The following is a 26,169-nucleotide window of genomic DNA, read 5'->3' as shown; positions in this document are numbered from 1 at the left end:
TTTGTAAGAGAAAAGGTTATTATAAAGTTTTAATTTCCACCTCTCAGTTATTATAATGATTGAACGAGGCTTTCGAGGTTTCTCGCTGCCTCTGCGGAAAAGAAATGAAGAGGAGAAAAACGATTGTTGCTCAGGGCTATTAAAACTATGATGACATTAACAGTCTAGGCAAGGTCACTGAAACTCAGGCGAATTCGCCGTCTATGGAATGTGGTCGCAGAGCTGTTCGACCAGCGGAGGGTGCTGTAAAAGTTGACGTCAGTCTGCCTGCAATGTTGGCCGTTATGGAAGTGTAGAGCCATACCGCCGCAGGACGGCGTGGAGATGAACGCAGTCGTGCGAAGAGACGAACGGAGGGTGGCGTGGGAAGAAGCGACGTTGCTGCGAGAAAATGGGGCGGGAGAAGGGGAGGCGGCGACAGAAAGGGTTGCTCGGTGAAGGGGGGTTGGGGGGCGGGAGGCAGGAGTTAGCTGGTCGCTGGGCGACGAAGCGCTCGTTCGTCGCAATGGAGGAGAGCCGCGCCGTAAACGGGATTAGCTGTTTTTATGTACTGGGCGAGTCTGGCGCCGGCTGCCGCCGCCGTCTGCGTGGACGCAGGCCATCACGGCTGCTAAACCCGGCTCCACTCAGCTAGCCAGCGCCCTGATTTAGATCAGTATTCCGTCCGTATACGCTCCCCGCCCACTTTGCGCTGCAAGTCTGATGTACTTCGTCTTTTAAACTTTCACTTGAACTTTCCTGTTGTCGTCGACCGTAACATGGAGACCAAGGAAATTGTACTGGCAACGGATTTTTATTTTTGTGCGATAATAGTTCCTTACCTCTTCTTTCTTGCCTTAGTTTGTCCGTGTAGCACATTTTATAGGCACCTGACAGGAATCGTCGATATTTCGAGGCCTTCTTCATAGGACCGAACGCTTGAAAATCGCATTGGGAGATATCAGGAATATTGGTCAGGTGCTCACGTATTGTTGTCGGTAATGGTCGAGGCTGGACTTACAGATCGATTGGCGACTTTTGTCGTATCGCTATCGCCACGGAACTTAGGGCACCATTCCACAACGGTGGTTTTCGACAGACACGCTGTTCCATACATATTATTCATGTTCCCATGTATGTCTACCGGTGTTTCTCCTTCCCCAGCCAAGAGAAGAGAAATGGCGCATTGATCCTCTTTGGACACATTTTCTAACAACATCGCCAGAGTTCACGCTGCCACATTTACGACACACACGCCGGTAAGACATGAATTCCACACTAACCCTTGCCTACATGGCAGTGCTTACATACCCCAGTGTTTATATACCCGCATATAGGCTGCAAAACCACCCTGAAAAGGAAATTTTTTTGTTCGCCACTTATACAACGATGAGCCCAAACAATACGAACACCCTTCCAAAATATCTGCCGGCTGAAATGGCCGAGTGGTTCTAGGCGCTACAGTCTGGAACCGCGCGACCGCTACGGACGCAGGTAAGAATCCTGTCTCGGGCATGGATATGTGTGATGTCCTCAGCTTTACTCAAACATGTTCTAACCTCTACATACTTCTTATTTAACAACGAATTTTTTGAAGAGACGGACGGAGTCGCCATGGGTATCCCCTCTGGTGGCCAGTTTATTTATGGAAGACTTCGAGGAGAAGGCGCTTGAATCTAGTGACTTGAAACCCATGTTATTCTGGAGGTATGTTGATTTGTAGTTTGGCCCCATGGTGAAGATAACTTGCCGACCGCATTGGCCGAGCGGTGGTAGGCGCTACAGTCTGGAACCGCGCGACCGCTACGGACGCAGGTTCGAATCCTGCCTCGGGCATGGATATGTGTGATGTCCTTATGTTAGTTACGTTTAAGTAGTTCTAAGTTCTAGGGGACTGATGACCTCAGCAGTTAAGTCCCATAGTGCTCAGAGCCATTTGAATCATTTTTTAAGATAAATTGCAAGACTTCTTAATACATCTGAACTCCCTCCACGATCAAATAAAATTCACAATGGAAGTTGAAAAGGAGGGATGCCTTCAGTTCTTGGATGCTCTGGTTCGGTGCAGAGAGGATGGTATTTTGGGACATGAAGCGTATCGGAAGCCGACACAAACGGATTTGTATTTACGTGCACATAGCTGCCACCATCCTGCCCAGACGATGAGTGTTCTCCAAACTTTGACCCATAGAGCTCATATTATTTCTGACGAAAGCAGTCTGCGTGATGAACTTTCCCACTTTCAAAGAGTGTTTAAAGACAATGGGTACTCCCCACGGCAAATACAGAAGGCACTGAAAATGAAACCGAAAGAAGCCACAAAGAAAGCGAAAGAAGACGAAGAAACCTTTAAATCGATGTCCTTCATGCCATATGTGGGTAGCCTCTCATCAAAAACAGGACAAATTCTCAGCAGACACAAAGTAAAAGTGATTTTTTGTCCTTCACCCAAGACAGATGCATCCGTGGGCTCCGTCAAAGATGATTTGCTGCTCCGAAAATTTGGTGTTTACAAAATTCCATGTGAATGTGGCCATTCTTACATTGGACAAACAACTCGTACAGTCCAAGAAAGATGTACAGCACACCGGAGGTACACACGACTTTTACAACGTAACAAGTCGGCAGTGGCAGAGCACTGTACTGACACTGCTCGCAATATGTTGTATGATAATGTCGAAATTTTGGCAAATACATCATCTTTTTGGGACTCGATAGTGAAGGAGGCAGTTGAGATCCGCTTGACGATGAACTTAATTAATAGAGATAGTGGTTTCAACCTTGATAAATCATGGAATCCGGCACTTGGTGTAATAAACTCACAAAGACGTCGTTACAGTGCAGCTCACAAGGATATATCGACATGCCAACACAAACCGACTGCGGAGTCACAGATGTAACTCGCGTATTGTGCACGTGTTTGCCGCCGACCAACGTCTCTGGCGCATTTGCATCTGTGGCCGCATGCGCAGTGGCGCGGTACACGAGTATAAAGGGACGAAGCGAGCACTGGAGCGGCAGTCTTGCGGCTCACTCTAAAGATGGCTGAACCTTTTACAGCCGAAATATTAGAAGAAGAAGGAGAATTCTTGCGGCTGCACAACCCTAAACTTAATGGAACAATACGAACACCACCATAATAGTGTCTTAGGAGAGCAATACAGCTACGAACCTGCGTGGTTCGGATTCAGTCAGTCCTCAGTAAGTTTCTGGAAGTGTGTGGCACCTGACGTCTACACACAAGTCACGCAGTTCCTGTAAATTACGGGCGGACAGTTCGTAGGTGCGTAGCTGTTACTAGATAGGGTTCCACATGTGTTCCACCAGGTACCAATCAGGCGACTATTGTTTAACACATCAACGTGAGAACACCATAATCCTTCTAAATCCACTGTAGCGCAATTCGCACCTTGTTACACCATCGATTAACCTATGATGCTGGAAGACCCCATTTCCTTCGGGTAAGAAGGAATGCAGGAGTCCCGCAGTAAAGTTCACACCTTTAAAAAACTACCATTGCCCCAATAGAAGGCCAGATAAATATTTCCCTTAACACAATACTGCTCAAAGCGGCATGAGCGACCGAGTGTAACAAGAAATCTGATTCATTCGCCCAGTCGACACGTTTTCAGTAATCCACTATACAGTCTCGACGATTCATTGTCCACTCCAATCGTAATTGATAATTTCGTTGGATCAACAGGGGAACACGGAGAGATCGTTTGCTGCGGAACGGTTCTGTGTTGAGCGATTTGATCGAAAACATTTCTGACCGCACCAGTATTGTAATGTGTTGTCGGACACGCCACAGATAACTGACCATACTGATTTACAGACCAGGCAAACCTCTGAGTTCCACATTCAGTGATGAGGTGTGGACGTCCATCACCTAGCAGCCTGTTTACAAATTCACCCATCTTCAACCACTTTTCATTTATGCTCATCACAGTAGTATACGAAGAGCCGACCAGCTTTGCAGTTTCAGAGAAGCTCGTACTAAGGTGTCGAGCCTTTGTCAAAGTCGCTTAAGTCAGTGGATTTCTTCAATTGCGCTTTGTTGTACTTAAACGCTTTACACGCCTGCAGCTGACCATGCGGCATTCTTTCTGTCGGTGAGCTGTGGTCGCAATGTTTTCTCTCATCAGTGTATAATTGGAGCATTGGAGACGACACGTTTAGCACGCCATATAGAAAAAGAAACTGCAAATAGGTAATTAGCTCATTAAGCTGTCTCATCCTACTGTTATCTCCACATTAAAAACCAATTTGTTTCTTCATAACTCCACAACGTCAACAATTTTAAGTGCCAGCCGGACTAACCCCACTGATCCACATTATTTTATGGTTCATGTGGTACCTCTGCTCAAGACAGGTCGTAGAAGTTTGTTTTCATCGATGTCTTTCCACTAGTTTGACTCTCTGCTACATCTCTAACTACTTGGTGTTAGGATCTGATACTGTTACAATGCTAGAGTATCTACTACAGTCGTTTATTCTGTGTAAAACGTTAGAGGTTAATATTAGAGAATCGCTTGCCTTACGAGAGATTTCACTTACTTGTTGCGACTGCGGAGGCTTTCCTTGTGGTCATGCTGATCTTATGATCTGTTAGAAAAAACCAGGGGTACTACCATCTTACTTGTTGTTCATAATTACTGTTTGTGTCCTCAGCCAAACACCAGTAATCTGTTACATCATTTCTGTACTCACTTTGTCACAGTACAGTGAGTTGCTTTCTATGTATTGCAACCCTACAGGACTCATTTCATCTGTGGACCTTAAATATTCGTTTAGTGTTCTGGCCGTTTCAATGCAGTTTACATCAACCCACTCTAGGCTTGCGGAACCTCATGTGAGTAAGAGTGAAAAGTGAACTTATTCACAATCAAGCGTGATACATACAAACCCTTGAGACCCTATGCTGGAGAAGATATACACAATGGATCTATTAACACTACGAAAGATTGTGGCTCTAGCAGTGAACCTTAAGCTGGGGAATATGCATTTTATCTTTGAGAAATATTAAATGTGATAACAAAGACAATATTTTAACGAACTCTTCGGTTTACTACAGAAAAGTATTAGAATGGACAAGTATTTAAATCAATTATGGGATCGTTGAGGTTACAAACACAGAATTACCCATGATAATTAGAAAATGGAAATATTGGTTGTCAAAGTTATTATATGGCAGTAAGAGCTGGTTGACAAACACGCATCTATGAAATTTATCTCTGCCTGCCCCAAATCAATTACAAAGGTTGTTGGTCTGGGCAGAAAACCAAAGAAACCCAAGTAAATGAGAATGCACTGACAAACTTGGGAAAAGAATCCGATGACAAATCTAAATTGCTAGCTCATGATGGTCTTAACATGTCAGAGCTGCTAGTCATGCTTACCATTATCGTCGGTGCGACATGAGTAGGACAGTGACACCGTGGGTGGCTGGTATCAAGTACGACGCTAGGATGGCTCTGACGACAGCTCCAACATCGGATCCCCATCCCTAGTAATGAAGTCTGCTGCTGCAATTCGAAGTGCAACCTGCGAAGTACCAACGTGATCAGCCGCAAGTCCAGTTAAAAAGTCCTTTCGCTAATTGGTAAAGAACTTACCACTCTCGTCTTACTGCCAAGAATCTCGACAATCAATCCGCTCTAAAGTTATACTGATCTGCCAGTGATGTAATTGTTTCCTTCTAAGAAATCTCCCGCGAAGTAAACGTGCAATGTAAAAAAACCAATTACCTCTATTTCCTCAAGTGTTTTCTAAAAACTGTCGCACTATGTGTCAAATCCTCCTAATGTCTCACCAATTCCATTAATCACTACCCTCTCGAACAATAACTACGGGCCCAAGAGAAAAATAAAAAAACTATGCTCGATGCTAGTCGTCAACTATGTACCAGTAGTGTGCCAGAGCTGATTTTTTTTTTTTTTTTCTACAGCCAATAGATGTTCATCTGCTGAAAGCATTTTCTTAACATGGCCCAAACGTCTACCTCCTGCTGGCATAGTTCTGTCATCTGGAACGAATGCTTTCAGCTTGGCCGTCCAAAATGGATATGTGCAATAAACTGCACAATTGTCCTGGCACCAGTATTATAACAGCCGAAAGTACTACCTCATGACAATGCTCCCCCGCCCGCAGTCCTGTGAAAGGCCACATTCCCTCGGCTCGCTAGGGGGCGGATATTCGAGTCCCTCTACAATTCACCTGCCCCATATTCGCAGCGCTCCTCACTTCTGAAACTCACCCAGAAAAGCAACTGACATACCCAGCACAAGGTTAACTTAGAGAGGACACAGGAAATGAAGTCAGCACATACAAACACAATCAGATCCCTCTACACTTTTAAATTGTCATAACCTGTCAACGCAGCACCCTTCCTGTAGAATTATTGTGTAGAAATGAATGAAAATAGATGCGCTAAATGGTTTTCTAGAATGGCTTGCCACTTTTCAACTGGACGATAGTGATTATGACATTTGTCACTGATTCTGGAGGAATCTAGATTTAGATTTTTAATTGTTTTCATAACTAACTTCAGTCGAATGCCGAAATACAAGTTGCTTCCTTTCCATGTACCCTAATGTTACCCACGTCACTGAAATGTAAGACTTGCTACGGGTCCGAAAAATAAGTGCGGTTTCAGAGTTCAAACGAATGTGCATATACAAATGTTCGTTAAAAATGTTAGTGCAAATTTTGGCTCTCACGTAAGTCTCAGGGGATGATTTCCACACTTGGTGCATGAGTACACTGTTCCACACCCACGCATTAATTATAGTTTTTGAATTAATGTCACTCAGACATAAGTACAGTTTATGCCAGGGAACAAAAACTAGGCGATAATTCTAGCGAATTCATTTTTCACGACACAGTTAAATTAAGTTTTTATCATCACTGTTTATTGGCGTTGTCCTTTTCTTTCACACAATGAAATTAGCACTGGTGAGACGATTTACAGTTTTACTTTAATAATAATTTGACTCCGAGCCACCAATAGCAGTAATATAGGCTGCTATAATCGAAAATTACTCAGTCAACTCGAACAGAACCACAAGTTCCACTGTCTTCTTTGTTCTAGCAGTTTTGGCGCGAAATCACAGATCGCCACATGTTCTCTTACACCGATGTATACCTCGTAATTCGTACTCACACAAATAATCATAGCACTTCCAGTTCACCAAGTATATGCTTGCACACTTGCACTATTAAAGAAATACTCTTTGTCGAAATAAATCAGCTCGAAAAATTCTTACTCAAACGACCGTAGGGGCTACCCACAAGTGGGGCTCGCTCGCCACACACCCGCCTACCGACTGCCGAACGACTGAGCCTGGGACATTTTTTTTATAGAGGTGGAGCCTGTGGTGTCACCGCCAGACACCACACTTGCTAGGTGGTAGCTTTAAATCGGCCGCGGTCCATTAGTACATGTCGGGCCCGCGTGTCGCCACTGTCAGTGATCGCAGACCGAGCGCCACCACACGGCTGGTCTTGAGAGACGTACGAGCACTCGCCCCAGTTGTACGGACGACTTTGCTAGCGACTGCACTGACGAAGCCTTTCTCTCATTTGCCGAGAGACAGTTAGAATAGCCTCCAGCTAAGTCCATGGCTACGACCTAGCAAGGCGCCATTAACCATTTCTAGAGAGAGTCTCACTTGTATCATCCAGAATGCTGTATACAAATGATGGATTAAAGTTAAGTATTCCAGCAGCTACGTACTTTTCTTTATAGCATTCATTACGTATCCTGTTTCAGACCTAGCGCCACCTGCGTGAGTTGACGCGTGCATTTCGGCCTCCTCTTGCAACATAGTGTTGGCTCTTCTGCCAACACTACAGAGCCCCTCCACGCCCACACCGGTACGTTGGCCAACTCAGTAGGTCTACTGCCATCTCTGCATAAGGGTTAGTTTCCACGAATGTGAGGTGTCGCAGGATGTGGGTACTGCAATGTTTGCGTACGTCTGGTTAAGGTTAACCAATAATACGCGCTCATCTGGAGATAGATTTGGTCGAAGTTGAACGAAGGGTAGCGGTTTGAAGGGCATAGGAAAAATAGTGCTAAGGCAAGAGCCAAGGGGAAAAAAAACTCTGCGATAGTTAGGTCGGGTGGTAAGAGCAGTAGCGGATGTCTTGCTGCCTGCGATAGGTCGTGCAAGTGTAGGCTTTGTTAGTGGTGGGTATCATGCATGTCGATACCTTTGACGTTGCACAGTTGTGTTGCTCGGTGGCTGGCGCTGGGTGCCGATGTAGAGCTCTCGTTCAGCGTCAGCAACCTGCAACAGTTAGGTTTATTAACGTTTTTGTGTCCGATAGGTCATATATCGGATGTCCAGTGTAAGGTAATGTTGGGACTTTGTTTGTGCGTCAGTGGGCGAGCTCGTCTGTGTCCCTGCTGTGGCCTGTTGGTCGGCTATAATAGCAGCTGGTAATTACCAGTCAGTGTTCCTGATATGCAGGGGCTTGCCGACGTTTGTCGCTTGTTAGTGTATGTTAGTTTACCATAGGTGGCTATGCCCTAGCTAGTTGTGTCTTTGGCCGCTTGTGCTTCCATCTATGGTTGCAAACCCGGCCAAGATGGCCGCTTGCTTATATAGGCTCGGATGTCTAACCTCACCCCTGGCTAAGCAAGTATCAATCTCACTAGTTAAGGTTACAAATATTGACAGATACATACCTCAACAGAAAAAAGTATACCATCGGAACTGCGCTAAAAAGTACATCTTATTTACTATGTTACATTAATTTCTAGGATTATTCTATCGCCTGTAAATCAAGTTTTAGTTTTTGCAAAATTTCTCCACTTATCGCAAATTGGTTTGTTTACATCTGTGCTGCAAAGTTTTAACATAGAACTGCATATAGCATCGTTTTTTGACGTAATCTATAGTGATCTACCCATTGCGCTGCTGGAAATCTTCAAATCTATAATAATAATTTTTATTGGCGATAAATGTTAATAATAATTTGCAAACAAAGAAAACTACTGTAAGTTAAATGTGTAGTATAACTTCACTAGTTTAAAATACGTGTGATGCCACCCAAAATACAATATAGTGCCTTTCTTTACGTCATGAATTTTCTATTGAATTTTATAAACAATTTCCCATCAAACTTTGTTTATTGCTCTTTACTAGCTTAATTATTTATGAATCTTAACATATGACTGCGGTACTCGATCCACTATGACGAGACGTTTTTAATGAGCCCTAGCTCATCCCTGTAAGTTGTTATTTGCTATTTTTATTAATCTTTCAGTGTTAGTGTTATTAAACAATTATCAGGTGACTATAAGTTTCGCGTATCGTGACTTAAAATAAAGATCGATCTTTCAGAAGGTGCATATTGCTGCCCACAATTCACTGCCGCATCTCTCTTCACCGTAAGTTACATAGTTTTCGCGTAATGTGCGAAAAACGAAACAATGCCCCAAGCTGCGGGCCACGTGGCCGCCCGGCAGCGGAGGCATCCCATCGACACGTTGCCAATCTCTCACGGGCGCGCCACGGGCTTCCACGAATGGCGCACCATGTCGCGCGCTCGCTCTCCACAAAGCAATTCTTGCATCTAGTAACGGGGGTTTGTACCGTCACAAACTCCAGTTTTTCTTCATTACCTACTTTTCTATAATGTAGTTGATGGAGTCGTTATTTGTTCTTATGAATGTCAGCAAGACATTTTGCCACTGGTAGGTTTTCTTTGTCAAGTTATGGACTTCTACGATATAGGGCCAAATATTTGTCTTCATATGTATATCCTCAAGATGACTTGCACATTCTTGCGTATGCTTTCCTTGCAAGGTATTAGTATTGATAAATCGTCTTTTTCGTGTATAACAGGGAATATATAACGCTTCCCATCGGAGCCAGTAAGTTATCTGTACACTTTGGAACGTTATCTCCCGTCTGGTGGTCTAGGTATTATCAAACCTAAATTTTCAAGCAGATCATCTCTTTCTTTATACATTGTGAATGTAAAAAAATTTTGCAAATCATTGATTTCCTTTTCACCATGCAGTCACAGAGAAGACAAGTGAAGGTTAGGGGGTGAAGGTGGGGAGAAGAGATGGCATCAAGACGTGTAAGTGGGGTACCTATCGCTCACTCCTCTTGGAATTATTGAGGTTAGCATGCAGAAAATGTGAAGAATTTTCAGTCAGCACTCACTGTAAATGCTATTTTTTCGCCAAACTACGCTTAAATAATAATATTTTAATCGTCACTGAGTTTTCATTTTTGAGATAGTTTGGAAAGTAAATCTGCTGTGAACATAGAGTAACTAACTTTATCTTTCAGTAACTTTCTTGTGTAAAATTTGTTAACTACTTCACTGCATTGCTATTAACAAAAACTATTTGGAATCTCAGTAGGAGCCTCACCGCGGTACAGATATCAGAAATAAATAGCAACTGACATTAATAGAAGGTTACCGATTTTGTCCTGCATTCGCCTAGGTGGTTTGTAGCTACGACGTACTCTGCTGTGTTAAACACTTCACCTAGCAGTATCAGAATAGTTCTTACAGCCAACATCCTCGATATCTTTTCAGTTTCCGGTCTCTGTCTTCCCCGCCGGCCGCGGTGGCGGAGCGGTTCTAGGCGCTTCAGTCCGGAACCGCGCGACTGCTACGGTCGCAGGTTCGAATCCTGCGTCGGGCATGGATGTGTGTGATGTCCGTAGGTTAGTTAGGTTTAAGTAGTTCTAATTTCTAGGGGACTGATGACCTCAGATGTTAAGTCCCATAGTGCTCAGAGCCATTCTCTGTCTTCCCCAGTAGTTTTTTTTTTTTTTAATGTTTACCGCTCCATCCACTACCAAGTAAGTTGTCACCAGATTCCTCCACATATTTTCTATCATCCATCTCCTCCTTCTGGACAGCGTTTTTCATTTATTCCTTTCCTAAGCGATTCTACAGATAGCCTTCTCATTTACGGTCAGCCCACATAATTTTCAAACTCTTAATGTAACGCTAGACCCCGTATATCTTCATAAACCGGCACACATTTCTTTTGCTATCGCATGAGCAGACAGTTACTTCCCGTAGTCTTTTCACCTAAGTCTTCCCTCATCTGCCTTTATGAGCGACATTCCTCTTGCACTATTAATGTTGATGACTCGGCTTTTAATTCCTCCAAAAGTAATTTGACTTCCACAGACTGTCGTTCCTACGACATTCCCTTTTCGATTTCTTCACATTTTTCCTGCAGTCAGTTCGCTTTAGATACTGTGCACTTTCTACTTTACTTCTTTGGGTTTGCTTGTCCAACTTCTGAGATTGCCATTTATAGGAATGTGCATACGTCTTCAACGTCTACCTTCATTAATATTCATTATTGCAGCATTTACAGTTTCAGTGAACTTAAAAGACACGTGATTATTATTTGATGCTCAGTGTACCACTATTTCCCAAAATGATCATTCCTGAAGGCTGCTTTCAGCTTCAGTCCACTTTCCATCATCTCTGAATTGTGATACTGTAGCATGTGATTTGAGAGTCTCTGTTTCATAAAAATGTAATCCAGCTGGTGGCTTCCAGAGGCTCCGGACCTTTTCCAGGTAAATCTCTTTCTCCTGTGATTCTAGAAAAGTGGATTCGCTATTGAGATTCTAATTTATTGGGTAATCCAAGGAGTCTTTCTCCTCATTCCAAATACAGATACCTTATTCTCCTTGAAGTCGCCTTTTAGTCTTTACCCTACTATAAACGTTCCATCGTTGTTAAATTTTCATTTCTCTTTTCATACTTAGTTACACTTCAAACAATAACAATAGCTTCGTGTGATTCAAAATCCTGGTGGGAGTCTTTCAGGTGGGCGTCAATTCGGCAATTGCATGTCCCTAACAACAGTTTGCTGCCTTCACACACTATCTTCACTTTTTACTTGTGACGAAGGCATGTATGGCTCAAATGGCTCTGAGCACTATGAGACTTAACTTCTGTGGTCATCAGACCCCTAGAACTTAGAACTACTTAAACCTAACAAACCTAAGGACATCACACATATCCATGCCCGAGGCAGGCTTCGAACCTGCGACCGTAGCGGTCGCGCTGTTCCAGACTGTAGCGCCTAGAACCGCTCGGCCACTCCGTCCGGACAGAGGCATGTACATCAGAACTACGAAATTTATTCGCATTCTGGCCCTATGCATTGACGTCAGCTGTTTGCGAAATATGTAAATTTTTGCCGGACCAGGACTCTAAACCGGTCTCCGTGCTTATCGGGTGTGGTCACCTTAACCACTTTGTTTATCTGGCCACGTCTCCAGGACCAATCCAAACTTCCAAACGTAACGTAGTCAAAAACTTTATGCTCGTACAATTCGAGATTTCCGCACAGGTAGCGAAGGATATTGCATTGTGAACATACAGACACTTAAACATAAACATTGTAGCCATGAATAATATAACACCACGGTAGTGCTCTCTTGAGTAACGGTGATTAGTTGTGCTTGAAGATCTTCAGCCTAGTTGTTGGTAAGACTGTGTCATCAGCATACTAATGGTATTAATAGTAATTCTGTTAACCACCACTTCTTGATACTTTCCATCAAGAGCGTCTCGGGAAATACTTTCTGAATAGATGTCGAAACGTAATGGGGAGATTGTACAGCCCTGGTGACCTCCTCTCATAATCGATACTTCTTCTGGAATCTGACAATAGACACGACGCCAGCGCTTTGGTTCCAGTACCGGTTTCCAACCAATCGGATGTAACAACCGTGCTGCCCCAGTTCGGCTGAGACAGTCATACTGAAGATTGTCAAATGCTTATTCATAAGCGATGAAACAAGCGTAAACACTGATATAAACTTTGCGAAAATGTTGGATTAAAACTTGAAGACTTGGTAACGCCATCGTAATCCCAAAAGCATTCCTGAATCCAAGCTGATAGCTTCCGATGTTCTTCTCACTTTTACGGGAAACTTCTCAAATACAGCATTTAAGGAGTAAACTAATCATTCCGTTGTAGAGTTGCACTCTATCAAAACTACGGTTTGGTAATAAATGGTACAGTAAATAGTAGGATTACCACTACTATTGGTAGCATTTGTAGGGAAAGAAACATAAATGAATTTGTGAGGGAGAGATTGCGAACTGACGAATTCTCTTTGTTTTTTGTTTGTTTGTTTGTTTGTGCCACATGATTAGTACCGCACGTCGTTCAGTGTAAGCCCACTGCGTATTTTACATTCTTACAAAATGGTTAAAGCCTTTGACAAGCAATAAAAAGTAGCTGATCACGCGACGTCTGGCTCTTATGTAGCGAAAGCAATTAATTTTGATGTTGGTACAATTTGCATGCACAGACTAAAAAGAAACCTATATAATGATCATTGTTATTTTGTACTCAGTAGGAGGTTCTCCATCATGATCAAAGGCGAAACTTCCGTGTTATTACTGATGTGCGGGAAACATGTTTATGAATAAAAGAAACATGTTTGATGTAACCTCGATTACGTATTGAAGCGACGTTTTATGCATTTCTGTTTTGTGTTTTTATTTAATTTTACGTTTTTATGAGGCAACTTCGTTTTCATGAGTGCTATATGATAAAAATGTAGTATTTATTATTTATACATCAACATCTGTTTGTTCCACGTAACAAATTAATAATTTTCGAATAAATCCAGAATTAAAGACTAAAAATTTCAATTTTGCTGTAAATACCTTCTGTTTTTAAATAACAGACAGGAGGATAACTACGTAGAACAGAAATGTTCCCTAGGCTATGAATCCCTAAATATATCATCACTCAGTTTGCAGATGGTTAATCGCTTCCGATTGCAAGGAGAATTTTGTAAGATACTGACCGCATACGCAAACAATGAGATAGAGATCAGGCAACGATCAATAAGTATGCAACACTCATAACGTAAAGGAAATACGGATACTACACTACTGGCCATTAAAATTGCTACACCACGAAGATGACGTGCTACACACGCGAAATTTAACTGACAGGCAGAAGATGCTATGATATGCAAATGATTAGCTTTTCAGAGCATTCACACAAGGTTGGCGCCGGTGGCGACATCTACAACGTGCTGACATGAGGAAAGTTACCAACGGATTTCTCATACACAAACAGCAGTTCACCGCCGTTCCCTGGTGAAACGTTGTTGTGATGCCTCGTGTAAGGAGCAGAAATGCGTACCATCACGTTTCCGACTTTGATAAAGGTCGGACTGTAACCTATCGATATTGCGGTTTATCGTACCGCGACATTGCTGCCCGTGTTGGTCGAGATCCAATGACTGTTAGCAGAATATGGAATCTGTGCCCACAGAGAACGCCGTGCTGGATCCCAACGGCCTCGTATCACTAGCAGTCGAGATGCCATGCATCTTTTCCGCATGGAAGTAACGGATCGTGCAGCCACGTATCGATCCATGAGTCAACAGATGGGGACGTTTGCAAGACAACAACCATCTGCACGAACAGTTCGGCGACGTTTGCAGCAGCAAGGACTATCAGCTCGGAGACAATCGGTGCGGTTACCCTTGCGCTGCATCACAGACAGGAGCGCCTGCGATGGAGTACTCAACGACGAACCTGGGTGCACGAATGGTGAAACGTATTTTTTTCGGATAAATCAAGGTTCTGTTTACAGCATCATGATGGTCGTATCAATGTTCGGTGACATCGCAGTGAACGCACACTGGAAGCGTGTATCGTCATCGCCATACTGGCGTATCACCGGGCGTGATGGTATGGGGTGCCATTGGTTACACGTCTCGTAACCTTTTGTTCGCATTGACGGCACTTTGGACAGTGGACGTTACATTTCAGATGTGTTACGACCCGTGGCTCTACAATTCATTTGATCTCTGCGAAACCCTACATTTCAGCGGGATAACGCACGACCGCATGTTTCTGGTCCTGTATGGGCCTTTCTGGATACAGAAAATGTTATATTGCTGCCCTGGCCAGCACGTTCTCAAGATATCGCACCAATTGAAAACGTCTGGTCAATGGTGTCCGAGCAACTGGCTCGTCACAATACGCCATTCACTACTCTTGATGAATTGTGGTATCGTGTTGAAGCTGCATGGGCAGCTGTACCTGTACACGCCATCCAAGCTCTGTTTGACTCAATGCCCAGGCGTATCAAGGCCGTTATTACGGCCAGAGGTGGGTGTTCTGGGTACTGATTTCTCAGGATCTATGCCCCAAATTGCGTGAAAATGTAATCAAATGTCAGTTCTAGTATAACATATTTGTCCAATGAATACCCGTTTATCATCTGCAATTCTTCTTGGTGCAGGAATTTTAATGGCCAGTAGTGTATATTAACAGACCAATGCTTCTGGGAAACCTGCCGTAGTCTGCGCTTACTTATGATAGTTAATGGTAGCCTGCAGCAGTTTTGCAATTCTCACTCTACGTTGGCCTTTGTGGTAAGTGGTTCAAACTTTGATCTGAATGCCGACAGGTACCGGCGAACAAGCCAACCATGAAGGAAAGAGATCGTTCGTGCCTGAGCAGCTTCACTACTTCAATGTGTATCCCGTCAAGACCTCGCTTTTGACATTATTATGGTATCCTCTGCGTCTGCTCTTGTGATGTACATCACTCTCCCACACTTCTCTCTCCGTTAAGTCTTCCGTTGTCCCTGAAGCCAATGTATTGCTTCGATTCTCCTACTCAGTGCTAGAGACAATGTTGCCATCTTTGCTTATGAGGAGCCCACTTCCTCTGTTGTTGTTAACCCCTGCTTCAGATTTGGGCCAGTAAATCTCTGCCTATCGCCGTTTACCTCGTTACCACGGCTTTCTAGCACAGCGTCTACTTTGCGCAACCTCAGACCGTGCAGCAGGCGCTTCGACAAGCACTTGCTTTGGCCCGCTTTGCACCCCGGGCCGCGCCCTGCCGCCCATAATCAGGCTGAGGCCTGCTCGACGGTAGGCGGTCGCTTCATTAATCTGGACGGGCCGGGCCGGGATGCGCTGAGCGGCGTGAAAGGCGCGCCATATTGCGACGTCACAGCCGCGGGGGGTCACGCGGATGCTCAGCGGGAAACTCTGCGTGACGAAACGCCGCGGCCTGCTCAGCATTCGGCGCCCGCTCCCTGAGCCCCCACCTACATCCTCGCACAGTTACCTACAAAACCAGAAAAAAGAATGTCTCCTACTGGTTTATCACCGGATGGTTGTAATTAAAGTGGAGCTACTCACAGAGGTCCAGTGTTGGCTGCAGTTGTCATACGGGAGCGTAACGTGGTAGATATGCTAATCCGATTATGTGGAACCGAATACGCTGGAAAAAAGGTTAGTTCCTATTTTGGCCAACAGGTGTGAATCTAGCGCTGTGAATGCAAGAAAGACGTGGGCACCTCAGTCTTGTTCACTCAAGTACGAGCAGCCCTTAGTGGCTCGCCATCTTATTTACAACTATTCATGACGTCGCCTTTCCGGCTTATATATATTTTTTTTTAATATGACTTGTAAGAACTGCATCTCTTTCCAGTCAGTACAAACTTTAATTGTATTAATGTGTTATACACCTAATATGTTTTAGAACAGTTAGTTTAATTCTGAAGACGACGCTCGTAGTAGCGTCGAAACCTGGTCCATTTTGACTTAATATTTGTGACCGAGGGATTATTTGTTCTAATATAACGTATAGAGTCGTTTCGATACGGATTACGAACGGAACGTGTGCAGGAAGGGTTAGACAAGTGAGATAGGTATAACGTTGATTTTATTATTGACCGCAGCTTACAGAGTTTATTCAATATGAGCACCGAAAACGTCGACGACGTGCTGCATCCGTGAAACAACGTGATCAGCAGTTCCTCGCAGCAGTTGCGGTTGAATCTGAGCTACGTGGACCTTAATACTAGCATTCACATCATGTAGAGGTCAGACGTATCCACAGTAAACGCGCTCATTTGGACTTCCCCCGGAGCCAAAAGCCAGATGGGTTCCGACAAGATGATCTTGTAGGCCATGAATCTGGAAAACCTCTGGAGATAACACGCTCCTGAAAGGTTAAGCAGACCTTTAACTGGGCAAGCGACGCTAGGTGTTGTCCCATCTTGCATGAAAACAATTTTTTCCACAGAGCTGCGCTCTTCCGAAGCGGGAATCACGTTATGACCAAAGAGGGCTAAATAATATTCATCTGACACACGCTATGGCTGTATTCTTTCCAACCGAGAATAAAGGTCCTTGTGAATACAGGGCAGACAGTCACATACAGCGAGTGCAATGGCTCTTCGGGCACAACGCGCTGTTCAACACTACTACAAATTCGACAGTTCTGCGTATTCACTACACACTATACTGTAAAAATGTGCCTTGTCGCTTCACAGATTAGTACCTGGCCACATGTCATCGACTTTTATCCGTGCCAGAAACCAAAGTTGAGATTCACAACTTTTCTGCAGATGATGATATTTCAGTTTTTGGAGCGTCTGAATCTTGCACGAGTACCAGTGTAAAACAGACCGCAAAACCTTCCATACTGTTAACCATAGGCTGGACAATTCTAGTGACACTGCACGAGCACTAGCACTACGCGTGGTACGTGCTGCAAAGTCACTTACAGCATCAACAATCTCGTCAATAACATCCTCCAGGATAGGGCGCCTTCTTCTTCCAGGTGCCACACCAAGCACATCTGCTTTCGAGTTCCATTATTATCTTCTTTAAGCCATTTAATGACGTGGGGCCTCTCCTCAAAGCTTTCAGTCGGCGACTCTCTCAATACAGCACTGTAAGTGCTGCCATTCACACAAAACAACATCACTAACAGTGCACCGCCTCTCTTCTCCATGCCATACTGTTCACTCACGTTACGTCTTGTCAAATGACAGCGTGGATGTCATACCATCGTGTAAACAGATTTGCAATTGGTTGTCAAAACTGGAACCAATTGCTTCAAGCGAAAATCAGTTCTTCGTCAACAGATTAGCATATCCTCCAAGTTTCGCTGCCATACGATAATTGCATCCCACGCTGGACCTCCGTACTTTGCTACACTTTAATTATAACCACTTGGTAAGTTCAAAAAGGGACAAAGACGACTTCTTCTAAAAACCTTAAACTAACATTTCTCACTGATAACCACACCAGATCAAAAATTAATCGCTCCTGGGGATGCTAGCACTGCGTAACACAGTGTCTGTCTTTGATAATGGTTTCAATACGGCAAAGAAGAGAGTCAGCAAGATTCTTTAGGTGTGCCACATCCAGCTGTAGCCCCTCATTAAATATTAGATCGCGTGCAGGTACGAAACTACGGGATATTAACCGCTGCGTTTCACCCAGCAGCGTTTCCCCATTTACAAAATTGTTACATTAAAAAACAGAAGAAGTTGCTGCTGTAATTCATTACTGCATCACACATGCTAACCGTGCAATTTGCTGTCTGTGGATAATTGAGTGGTGGTACAATAAGTAAACCGCCAAGGTAAATCCTTAGATGATTCAAACAATTAAAATCTGCATCAGTTACTTGTTTTTCTATGCTTAGCAAAACGCGTTTCAAGAACCTTGAAAGTGTACCGTCTAACCTCCTTGCCTAGGGACGCCAGATGAAAGTTGATGTCGTCAAGCCCTGAATCAAAATTACGCAACGAATAACTGCGGAGGGGAGCTTGAGAGCGCTACCTAGAGAGCGTGCCCTTTCTGTACGATACTAGGCAAGGGGCTGGAGGGCTCAGACGCTGATGTGTGGGTCCCTGCATTCTATATCTTTTATTTTAAATGAATTCCTTTAACTTGACTTCCTTGTGATTTTTAAGATATGTTAAAGATTGATGACAATTGATTACGTATTTATTTTAAATATTATCATTCGATTTTACAGCGATTGCAGCAATTGTTCCAGTTTACAGATATTACAATTTTACAACTTATAGCTCGGGTATATTATATACCAATCTGCACGCACTTTTCTACGGGAGAGACGGAATTGCGTTGGCCAAATGTATACCACTAAAGCCTCCCAATATTTTACATAGGACATCCACTACGTGAGGAGGATAACAGGCAAACTGGGGACCAGATACATTAACACAGGGGTCAAATTTCCGAAATTAAACGAGAACATTCATTTGCTTACACAATCCGAAGCTGGAAATAAAAGAATTAGTAGAAATATTCAAATACCTCTCTTCCATGCTTGAACATTAAGACAGACGCACTGAGGGCACGTCTGCTCACTTACCCGTCTTCTTGTAACACTCAAGAATATGGTGGGCACCCGGAGGTCTTCCTGGGCCCCGGTGGAGGGGGTGGTCGAACCACTTGGCCGTGACCAACCTCTCCACCCCAAATCTTGTGACACTGGAAAGCCTTTGACTTTTACCTGCCTGTGCTGTCTCTCTGATCCCCTACCCAGGAGTATACTACAGAACTACTTCCCAACAAAGATTTGGCCACGCTTTACGGAAAGGTGAGAGGAGGATTAGGAAAGTTCATGTGCAGATTCACATTCACGTACAAGAAATGCATAATACACGACACATATAAATAAGTATTATGAAGCCTGACACATTTCTTTCCACCCGTCCACATGGGTTCTGTTGCACCCGCGGCCGGCCGTGTCGAGTAATAATATTGGCTACGGAGCCGCCTCTGTTTCTATTTCCCGGTGCGAGCGAGCAGCGAAACCTGCTGCTTATAGAGCGGAAACTACTGTACCGTTTCATTTTGTTCTCATGTTCAGGTGATTTTGTTTATATTAATATTTCTTGTGACGATAGAACGTGTGATCTTCTGCCTCTCTTGTACTGTACTTTACTTTTTGAAATTATACTCCAGTCGAAAAGTCGGACAAAATAATTTCGGATGTTTTTTATATGCTGATGTTACAGACAGTATTTTTGTTTCTTTTCTTACAAGTATTGAACCTCGCCCACTACACAGAATAGCATATATACGCAAATCCTCAAATACACTGTTCCTTTTTGTAATCAAAACATGCTACAAATATATAGCAAGAGTGTACGCTCGCAAAGAGTTTGTATAAAGTCAGAAGTGTTACACTTTCTGAGGCTTACATTATATACACATTCTAAAAACTGTTCATAAGCTGAAATTATTGACTATATAGAGTTACTAGAAACAATTCTCAATTACAATTACTTGCACTCAACGTTAATGTTTATCTACAACCAGATCGGCTTCCCATAGGGTCATCCATATCTGGCACAATGGCAGACATTTTCGGAAGCCACAGAGAACATAAAATAATCAGAAGCTAGGAACCCTGCTTGAAAAACACACTGTACTACAAAAGAGCTGTATACGATACCTCAATTTTAGCCTAAAGTGACGACAATAACATCATAAATTTGTACAATAATTTCACTTCTGAATACTAAAAGCATAACATCATTAATTTTCTAGATTAGTGCGTAGAAAATCAAAACAACAAGCACAATTTCGTGATATCTAGAAAAAAGATAACCTGAAGCGACACACAATCCCTGCCGCATCTTGCCACCCAGATGTACACAAGATAGCTGCTTCAAAGGGGTGGTACTGAGAACAAACAAAAGCCCATTGAGAAAAGGAGTCAGGGAGAATGAATTAGATATCATTAAGAAACCTTCAGTGGATAATGACTTTCCTAGCTCCATGATAAACAAAATGCAGAAAGAAACAGAAGAGAAAAAATTCTTGATTCTTTACAGGGGCGCCGACAGTACAATCAAGTGTATGGTCAGCATAACTTACGTAGATAACATTATCAAAAAATAGCAAACTTACTTGTGTCACACGAAGAGAAAGAAGCTTTCTCCACAAACTACTAACCACAACAGAAATTAGTCCACACCTTAAACAAAAACAAAGTTAAGTTCTCAGACTCATGAATATGCAGAATAACATATAAAACTTGCTCAAGTTGCTACAAGGGACAAACTAGCAGGAACTTTCAAATTACATACGCCTAGCACATCAACTGCGTCTGTGCGCTATTTTATGTAACGAAGGCTGCACAATACTTCTACGTAGACAAACAAAAATACTATCTATAATATTAACATATAAAAACATTCCACGAATTATTTTGTCAGATTTTCCGGTTCAAAAACAAATAATGAGCTAGAAAGGCAGAAAATCACATACGCAAATATCACAAACATATTCATGTATGCAAAATCACTTGAAAATTAGAATAAATTCTCGAAAAGCGTTGTGTTAAGCATGAAGAAATGAGTAACTGGTGCAGTTTTTCATTGTTTAAATCATGTATGATGCAGCTGCAGTCTTTCCAAAAACATCGATTTGATGAACGAAATTAAACTCCAGCAAGTTACACTTCCCTGGGTGACCAAGTTGGGGCTTGCCTACCCCGTCCTCTCAGAGTTTCTTCTCTCTAGACAGCACTCTCTAACATCCGATTTGAAACAGTGAAGTGGTTGTAGATAATGCTACTACGGCATTACAATAATGTCTCAATACATGGGATTCTACCTCATTCATTAGTGCAAACCTATATGAGGGGAAAACCTTTATCGCAGTCAGGCCTGCATGATAAGCAGTATAAAATCATTACTCACAGTAAGGACTGCAGAATCTGAGTATAATACATGGAGCAGCATAGTGTTCTCAAAGTAATGCACAGCATCTGTTTCCATGTGTCTTCAGTTCGAACTAACGTTTCATTAGTCGATAACTATATTATAGAAAATAGTTCAAATGGCTCTGAGCACTATGGGACTTAACTTCTGAGGTCATCAGTCCCTTAGTACTTCGAACTACTTAAACCTAACTAGCCTAAGGACATCACACACATCCAAGCCCGAGGCAGGATTCGGACCTGCGACCGTAGCATCGCGCGGTTCCAGACTGTAGCGCCTAGAACTAAGTTATAAATCATTATCTTAAGCCAAATGAAACATTCCGGATTACAGCGTGTTCAGGTCATTCATGGCATAACTAGACTGCCTTAGACTGTGTCTTACTGTTCCCCGCGTACTTTCGTGACAGGCTGGCAGTATCCACTAACGTTCGTAACATTCTATTAGTACTTTTGCTAACTTCTGTGGTCTGTTTTTGACAACTGAAATTGTAACTATATGTGCAATAGTCAGCGTGGGTTGTCAGACTGACTAGGCTGACTTATTAATCACCTAAAAATAAATATTAATTCTAGAGTATATGTATATTGGCGAAGAATCATATGTGGGATTTCCTACGATCTGTCGTAGCTCAAGGGCAACTTAGCCCACTCGCATCCCCCTCACACAGACCCAGTCCATATGGCATAATCATCTGTCACTTGCGCAGGGGTAACTTGCCTTCTCTAACTGCGTGCGTTGCTAAAAGAGTTCTGCACCCTATGATAAATGACGTATGGTCAGCCTGGGTCACGCGAAAGAAATTCCTGGGGGAGAGAGAGGCGCTCGTATTGTAGTTATCCTCCCGGGACACGTTTCCGGATGTACCGCCGACGCTCGGCTCGCCTCGGGTTTGCAGCCCCTGACACAGACCTGTGGAATTTAATTTGTTTAATGTTACAGAAACAACGCATGACTAAAAATCGCAGAGTTACTCCTAATTGCAATTTCGACCAGGATTGCCTCTCTCGTTGCCATACTTTGTTTTTCAGTTCTTTCCCGTATTAACGTTAGTAAATAATACCTGTCCATTGTGGACGTATTGGGACTCTACAACTGTTGAAAATTAAGGTAAATTGTAAGACTTACTTGCAACCACTTGCTTTCATAGACGTTTATTTTTCGGTGATGACATTTCAACATGTCTGGCGTCCTGTCTTCAGATATTTACGTTTATTTACGTGTCGTTAATATTGTTTCTTTACTGTTGGCATTACAGAATTGTGCAGCGGAAATCTTTAAGACAGCTATTGTTAATAGTCTCAGATATAGAAAGATAGGGTGAACATCATAACACGGAAAAAGTGTGCTTTCATATCGGTGCGTTACGCTGTAAACATTGCCGTCAACGACGCTACAGTCTTGACTTTATGCGCTAGGAGAGTGCAACGTGAAGAGGCGGCCTGGCAGCGTAAGCAGGGATGTGAATCAGGTCAAAGGGTCACCAGGATTTGCCCTTGTCTGTGATAAATCATAGTCCGCTAAGTGACATGAAAGCCCGCCCGGTTGGCCGTGCGGTCTAACGCACGGCTTTCCGGGCGGGAAGGAGCGCCTGGTACCCGGCACGAATCCGCCCGGCGCATTTGTGTTGAGGTCCGGCGAACCGGCCAGTCTGTGGATGGCTTTTAGGCGGTTTTCCATGTGCCACGGCGAATGCGGGCTGGTTTCCCTTATTCCGCCTTAGTTACACTATGTCGCGATTGCTGCGCAAACAAGTTCTCCACCTACGCGTACACCACCTTTACTCTACCACGCAAACATAGGGGTTACACTCGTCTGATGTGAGACGTTCCCTGGGGGGTACACCGGTGGCCAAACCGCACAATAACCCTGGTTTCGATGTGGGGCGGCGGAGGGGTGAAGTGAACTGTGGCAGTCGTCGTGGGGTTGTGGACCAATGCGGCTGCGGCGGGGACGCAGCCTCTCCGGTTAACATACAATACAATATAATACAAGTGACATGAATGACACAAACCGCTCTTCCAAATAGTCCCAGTAATTTTCTAAGTGGACAAGACCGAGTAATACAGCGGACACCCCAAGGAGCATCAGGGTGGAGGATCAAATGGCTCTGAGCACTATGGGACTCAACATCTTAGGTCATAAGTCCCCTAGAACTGAGAACTACTTAAACCTAACTAACCTAAGGACATCACACACACCCATGCCCGAGGCAGGATTCGAACCTGCGACCGTAGCAGTCCCGCGGTTCCGGACTGCAGCGCCAGAACCGCTAGACCACCGCGGCCGGCGAGCATCAGTGTGGCTGAGTGTTCGTCAGACCAGAAACATATGAGTACGTGCACAGCCCTGGGAACACGGCGGTGGTCATCTTCGAAGACAGAAGTGTTCACAATAAACGCATCATGAGGAATGTTTGTTCACCGATTTGTTTAAACTAAAGTTATGGTTCAAATGGCTCTGAGCACTATGGGATTTAACTTCTGAGGTCATAATTCCCCTAGAACTTAGAACTACTTAAACCTAACCAACCTAAGAACATCACACATATCAATGCCCGAGGCAGGATTCGAACCTGCGACCCTAGCGGTTGCGCGGTTCCAGACTGTAGCGCCTAGAACCGCTCAGCCACCCCGGCCGGCCTAAAGTTATGGTTCACGTTCACGGTAAACTGAATGATCAGTCCTGAGTCATAGTACCAAGAATATCATTCAAAACATGAAAGGGCCGCATCCTGTCTGAACCACACTCTTCGCTCAGTACGGATTAACCACCTCGTTGGACGGTTCGAGGACTCGTCGCTTGGCATCATTTGGTAAGGCGTTAATTCGCGACTCGTTGGACATCGTTGCTATCCGGTGACTGTGTTGTTTGGACCATTGAAGGCGCGTAGCCTTACGTATCGCGGTCTTTTGCGTGGTACGTCACTCCAGACGACCGACGCACGTTTTTCCCTTCGCAATGTTTTCTTGAAAGCTGGTTGGGACAGATTTGGGTTCACCGGCAATTGTAGTTCCTGTCATGATTGAAACCGACTGTCATTGACAAGTCATGACACTCATTTCCGGTTCCTGTCCGATAGAATCTTTATAAGGCCGCTATACTTACGCAATGTTAAATGGCTGTAAGTACGAGGGGCGTTCAGAAAGAAATTCAACAAGTATTTTTTTCTGGAAGCAACTTGGTATTATTCAGGATTCCGATAAACCACGTTATTCCCCACTGTTTTGGATACAAAGTCCTATTTTTGAACATAATCTCCGTTCAATGCGACGGCCTTACGCCTCCTTATTGTGAGAGCCTATATGCCCGCATAGAACCCCTCTACTGGTCGACGTCGGAGGGAGCGTCTTGCTGCATCTATAACCTCCGCGCATCCACATACTGCTTCCCGCAGAGTGGGCCAAAAAGGTAGAAGGGGGAGGGGACGAGATGCGGCCTGTAGAGTAGGTGAGTAAGAGCAGTCCAACGAAGTTTTGTGAATGCTAAGAATTTTTTGCTAATTTTAGAGCAACTTGCATGTACTATGCTCACTATTCTAATTTTCACTAAGAAACATGCGATTAAAGGGCACTTTTATTTAAAGAAAAAAAAATTGGAAATAGGGAAATGCAACAAACTCACACATGATGATTTTGTAGTACAGGGTGATGTCTTTTCTATCTTGACACAAAGATATATCTGCCGGCCGTAGTGGCCAAGCGGTTAAAGGCGCTACCGTCTGGAACCGCGTGACCGCTACGGTCGCAGGTTCGAATCCTGCCTCGGGCATGGATGTGTATGATGTCCTTAGGTTAGTTAGGTTTAAGTAGTTCTAAGTTCTAGGGGACTGATGACCTTAGAAGTTAAGTCCCATAGTGCTCAGAGCCATTTCAACCATTTTTTGAAAGATATATCTGAAGGTACACAAAGAATTTAAAAAAGCGCAAAAACACGAATTCAACATATTTAAAAATTCTTTCTTGGTGACACTAATGTTGACTCCTCAACTCTGGGGCGAGGGGGGGGGGGGGCGTGGTGAGAGGGATGTAAATATGAAATTATAAATAGGAACATCCCATTTTATTGTAGATATGGACTCCAACGCAAAAAAAGGGGAACTTTTGTATGTAAAATTTTTGTCGTTCAGCCATAGATGGCGCTATGATCGACAAATAACACAGGTGAGTTCCAAAACGGTATTACGTCGAGAAAAATGTATTGGGTCACAAACATAATAACAGAAGTATGAGGAAAATTTCTCTATGTCTTGTAGCTTTCTGCGTGTAGCTGTTTTAAACATACATTGATTAATTATTTGTCATCATCTCAGTACGTGCACGCGACTCAGCGTGTCACCAATGCATATCGACAGATTAAACCGGAAACATTTCTCACTTGTTTTGTTAAGGGCGTCATATTTGCCGTTCACTGCAGAAATTAATATTTCGCAATTGCAGTTTCGGCCAATGGGCCATTTGCAAGTGGTACTGCAAAAGGTTTTGCTTCATTTCACGACAGACTTTAAAATCCTCTGACATGTGTAAATGTCTTCGTCAAAAATAGTCCTTTTCACTGTAGAAATACAGTAACATCATAAAAGCTGCTGTATTTCTACAGTGAAAATGTATATTTTTGACGATGACATTTACATGTTTTGG

The 26,169-nt window shown here is 43.6% G+C and overlaps 1 protein-coding gene across 1 annotated transcript in view; it reads left to right on the top strand.

Annotated features, from left to right (window-relative positions):
• The first annotated feature begins 391 nt into the window (after positions 1-391).
• Positions 392-26,169, top strand: part of LOC126088380 (uncharacterized) — a 151,574-nt gene continuing 125,796 nt past the window's right edge. Inside the window, exon 1 of the mRNA XM_049906519.1 lies at positions 392-523. Within this exon, the coding sequence (XP_049762476.1) occupies positions 392-523 (132 nt within the window). The remainder of the gene's footprint in view (positions 524-26,169) is intronic.

The sequence above is a fragment of the Schistocerca cancellata genome, chromosome 6 (genome assembly GCF_023864275.1).
Source record: "Schistocerca cancellata isolate TAMUIC-IGC-003103 chromosome 6, iqSchCanc2.1, whole genome shotgun sequence".
In the NCBI taxonomy this organism is placed as follows: Eukaryota; Metazoa; Arthropoda; class Insecta; order Orthoptera; family Acrididae; genus Schistocerca; species Schistocerca cancellata.
This window is presented reverse-complemented; position numbering and strand designations above follow the sequence as displayed.